The following is a 3093-nucleotide window of genomic DNA, read 5'->3' as shown; positions in this document are numbered from 1 at the left end:
ATTCTCTTCTAGTGTGTGTGTGTTCCGTGCTAGTATTGCTATATCGTCTGCATATGCTAGAATTTGAGCCGTTCTATTTAAAATGGTTCTTCCTGGGTTAATAGGGAGCTGTCGTATTACTTTTTCCAGCGCTATGTTAAAAAGTATTGTTGAAATTACATCGCCTTGTCTTAATCCCCTCTTAACTTCAAATTCTTCAGTCAAGTCTTGTTCTATTCTTACTTTACATTTTGTAGATTTTAAGGTCATTTTGGTTAGACTGACTAGTTTCTTTGGGATTCCAAATTCTTCCATTATTTCGAATATCTTATTTCTGTACAGACTGTCATATATATGCTTGCTTAAAATCTACATACATCTGGTACAATGGCTTGTCATAGTCGTAGAATTTCTCTAGTATTTGACGTAATGTGAATATTTGATCAGTTGTTGATCCTTGGTTTCTGAATCCTGCCTGATAATCTCCTATTATGTTTTCATCCCAGTGTTCTAGTCTTGTCGCTAGTACCTTGCTAAATACTTTATATGCTGCATTTAATAATGTTATTCCTCTATAGTTTCCACAGTCTGCCTTATCTCCTTCCTTATGTATGGGGTGTATTATCCCCATATACCACCCCTCAGGCATTTTCTCTTTTTCCCACACCTCCGTTATTAACTCATGCAATGTTCTTGCGACGACTTCTCCACCTCCCTTCAGTAGTTCTGCTTCTATTCCATCTTCTCCCGGCGCTTTGTTATTTTTTAACCTTAGTATTTCCTTTCGTACCTCTTCCAGTGATGGGGGTATGGCTTCTTCTAAGTTTTCCTGAGGCGATTTTTCTTTACTTATTTCTCCCTTTTCTTTCAGTACTTCCCTTTCTCCATTTAACAGTTCGCCGAAGTATTCTTTCCATCTGTCTAATGCCTTCTTTTTGTCTCCTATTAGGTTACCTCGCTTATCTTTGTAGAACACTGCTCTTGGCTGGAATCCTTTCTTTATTTCCTTTGTTCTTGCATAAAAGTTTCTGATTTCCTTTCTCTCGTTCATTTTCTCTAACTCTTCTATCCTTTTCTTCTCATATTCTCTCTTCTTCCTTCTACATATTTTGCTTGCTATTGTTCTTTTCTTCGTGTATTCGTTAACTGTTTGTCTTGTCCTCCTCTGTATCATTCTATTTCTGGCTTCGTTTCTTTCTTTAATCGCTGCTTCACATTCTTCATCAAACCATTCCACTCTCTTCTCCCGTTTCTTCTTTCCTAAGGTTTCTTCAGCTACGATGTTGATGCTGCATTTCAGCATGTTCCATTTTATATCTAAGCTACTTTCTTTCCACATTTCCCTTTCTATATCTAGCTGTTCCTCTAACTTTCTCTTATATTTATGCAGCAATCCTTTATCTTTCATTCCTTGTATGTTGTGTCTTTCCTGCCTTTCTCCTTTTATGTTTTTCATTGCATCTATTTTTTGTCTATATGTAGCCCCAACTAGGAAGTGATCCGTATCCCTATCTGCTCCTCTACAGCTGCTTACTTTCATTATGTCTGATGCATGTCGTTTATCTATTATGATGTGGTCTATTTGGCTCTTTGTGTTTCCATCCGGAGAAGTCCATGTTTCTTTATGAATATCTTTCCTAGGTTGCCAAGTGCTTTTTACGATCATGTTCTTCTCACTGGCAAAATCTATTAATCTCTGTCCATTATCATTGCTGTTTTCATGTAGACTTTCCTTTCCTACCGTGCTTCTGTAAATCTCTTCTTTACCTACTTGCGCATTTAGGTCTCCTAGTATTATTTTAATATCATGTCTTTGAACTTTGCTAATTTCTTCTAATTTCGTATAGAATTCTTCTTTTTCGTCCGTACTTGCTTCTTCTGTTGGCACATACACACTGAATATTGTCGTATTGAAAAATTTTCCTCTTATTCTTAGACTACACATTCTGTCGTTGATTGGTGAGAATTTAATGACTTGTGGTTGTAGCGACTTTTGTAACAAAAACCCTGTGCCTTTGGTGTTCGTGTTTCCTCCACTGTACATCAGTATATGATTCCCAGTCCTAATTATTCCATTTTCTTGCCATCGTACTTCCTGTAATGCAGTTATGTTCACTCTGTATTTACCCAGCTCTTCTCTTATTACTTTTAGTTTTCCGGGTTTGTTTAAGGTTCTAATGTTCCATGTGGCTAGTATTATATCCTTTTTCCTTCTCATTATCCTTTTCCTCTTCCTCTGCCGTTCCGATTCCAAATTTCCATTCCAATTCCGACGCTGGGTTAGGGTATCCGCAACAATATTCTTTTTACGAGGTAAAGTTGTTAGCCTTACGCTCAACCCCCAACCTGGAGGACCAGGATTTTCTGTCAGGGTTTTCTCCCTTAGCCGTATTGTCCGCGACTGCTTATTCGTCAGGTCATTCCTGCTTATTTCGCAGCTAACCCCCATATCTGAGGGCCTTTCCACTATCCGCAACCCGTGGACACGCCCGTTCGCATCCGGCATGCGTGGGCCTTTTTGGTCCCGGGATATATATATATATATATATATATATATATATATATATATATATATATATATAAGATTAAAATGATCTAAACACACACACCAACGGGAAGGGGAGGATAAAACAGAAAAAAATATTATGTAAATGAATGTCAAAAATAGAAGTGTATAAATCACGATTGTTCGAAAAGGGGCCCCGATCTACTTCACTGGCCCCGGGCCCCAGTTTGCCTTACGCCGCCACTGTTAGTGATACTGTATTGTAATTTGTTACACTGAATAATGTATGTGGTATTGTGGTTTTATTTAATATCTAAATTAGAAATAGGTAATACCTTACACAGTGCAATTTGAGAAAATACAACTTTATTTTACGTTGGCAACACTGCACGTTTATCTAGTGGTATTGCAGAGTATCTAGAAGAATCTACCCTTCAATATTTCACCAACATGGTACAAAATTTCAGCATTTTAATATATATATATATATATATATATATATATATATATATATATATATATATATATATATATATATATATATAGGCGCGGATCCAAGGCAAGGGCTATATCCCCCCTTAACGGTTAGGCATACACTGAATGATATG

At 36.9% G+C, this 3093-nt stretch overlaps 1 protein-coding gene across 1 annotated transcript; it reads right to left on the bottom strand.

Moving 5' to 3' along the window:
- Positions 1 to 325: 325 nt before the first annotated feature.
- LOC145673360 (uncharacterized) lies at positions 326 to 2485 on the bottom strand. The gene has a single exon (XM_081742995.1). The coding sequence runs from the start codon at positions 2483 to 2485 to the stop codon at positions 326 to 328; it is 2160 nt and encodes a 719-aa protein (XP_081599121.1).
- Positions 2486 to 3093: the final 608 nt, after the last annotated feature.

This window comes from Thermobia domestica, chromosome 16, assembly GCF_964235325.1.
Source record: "Thermobia domestica chromosome 16, izTheDome1.hap1.1, whole genome shotgun sequence".
Taxonomy (NCBI): Eukaryota; Metazoa; Arthropoda; class Insecta; order Zygentoma; family Lepismatidae; genus Thermobia; species Thermobia domestica.
The sequence above is the reverse complement of the archived record's forward strand: the minus strand, read 5'-3'. Positions and strand labels throughout refer to the sequence as shown.

Excerpts from the sequence above, each read along its gene's own strand:
- LOC145673360 (XM_081742995.1), bottom strand. The coding sequence starts at position 2,485 with ATGCCGGATGCGAACGGGCGTGTCCACGGGTTGCGGATAGTGGAAAGG.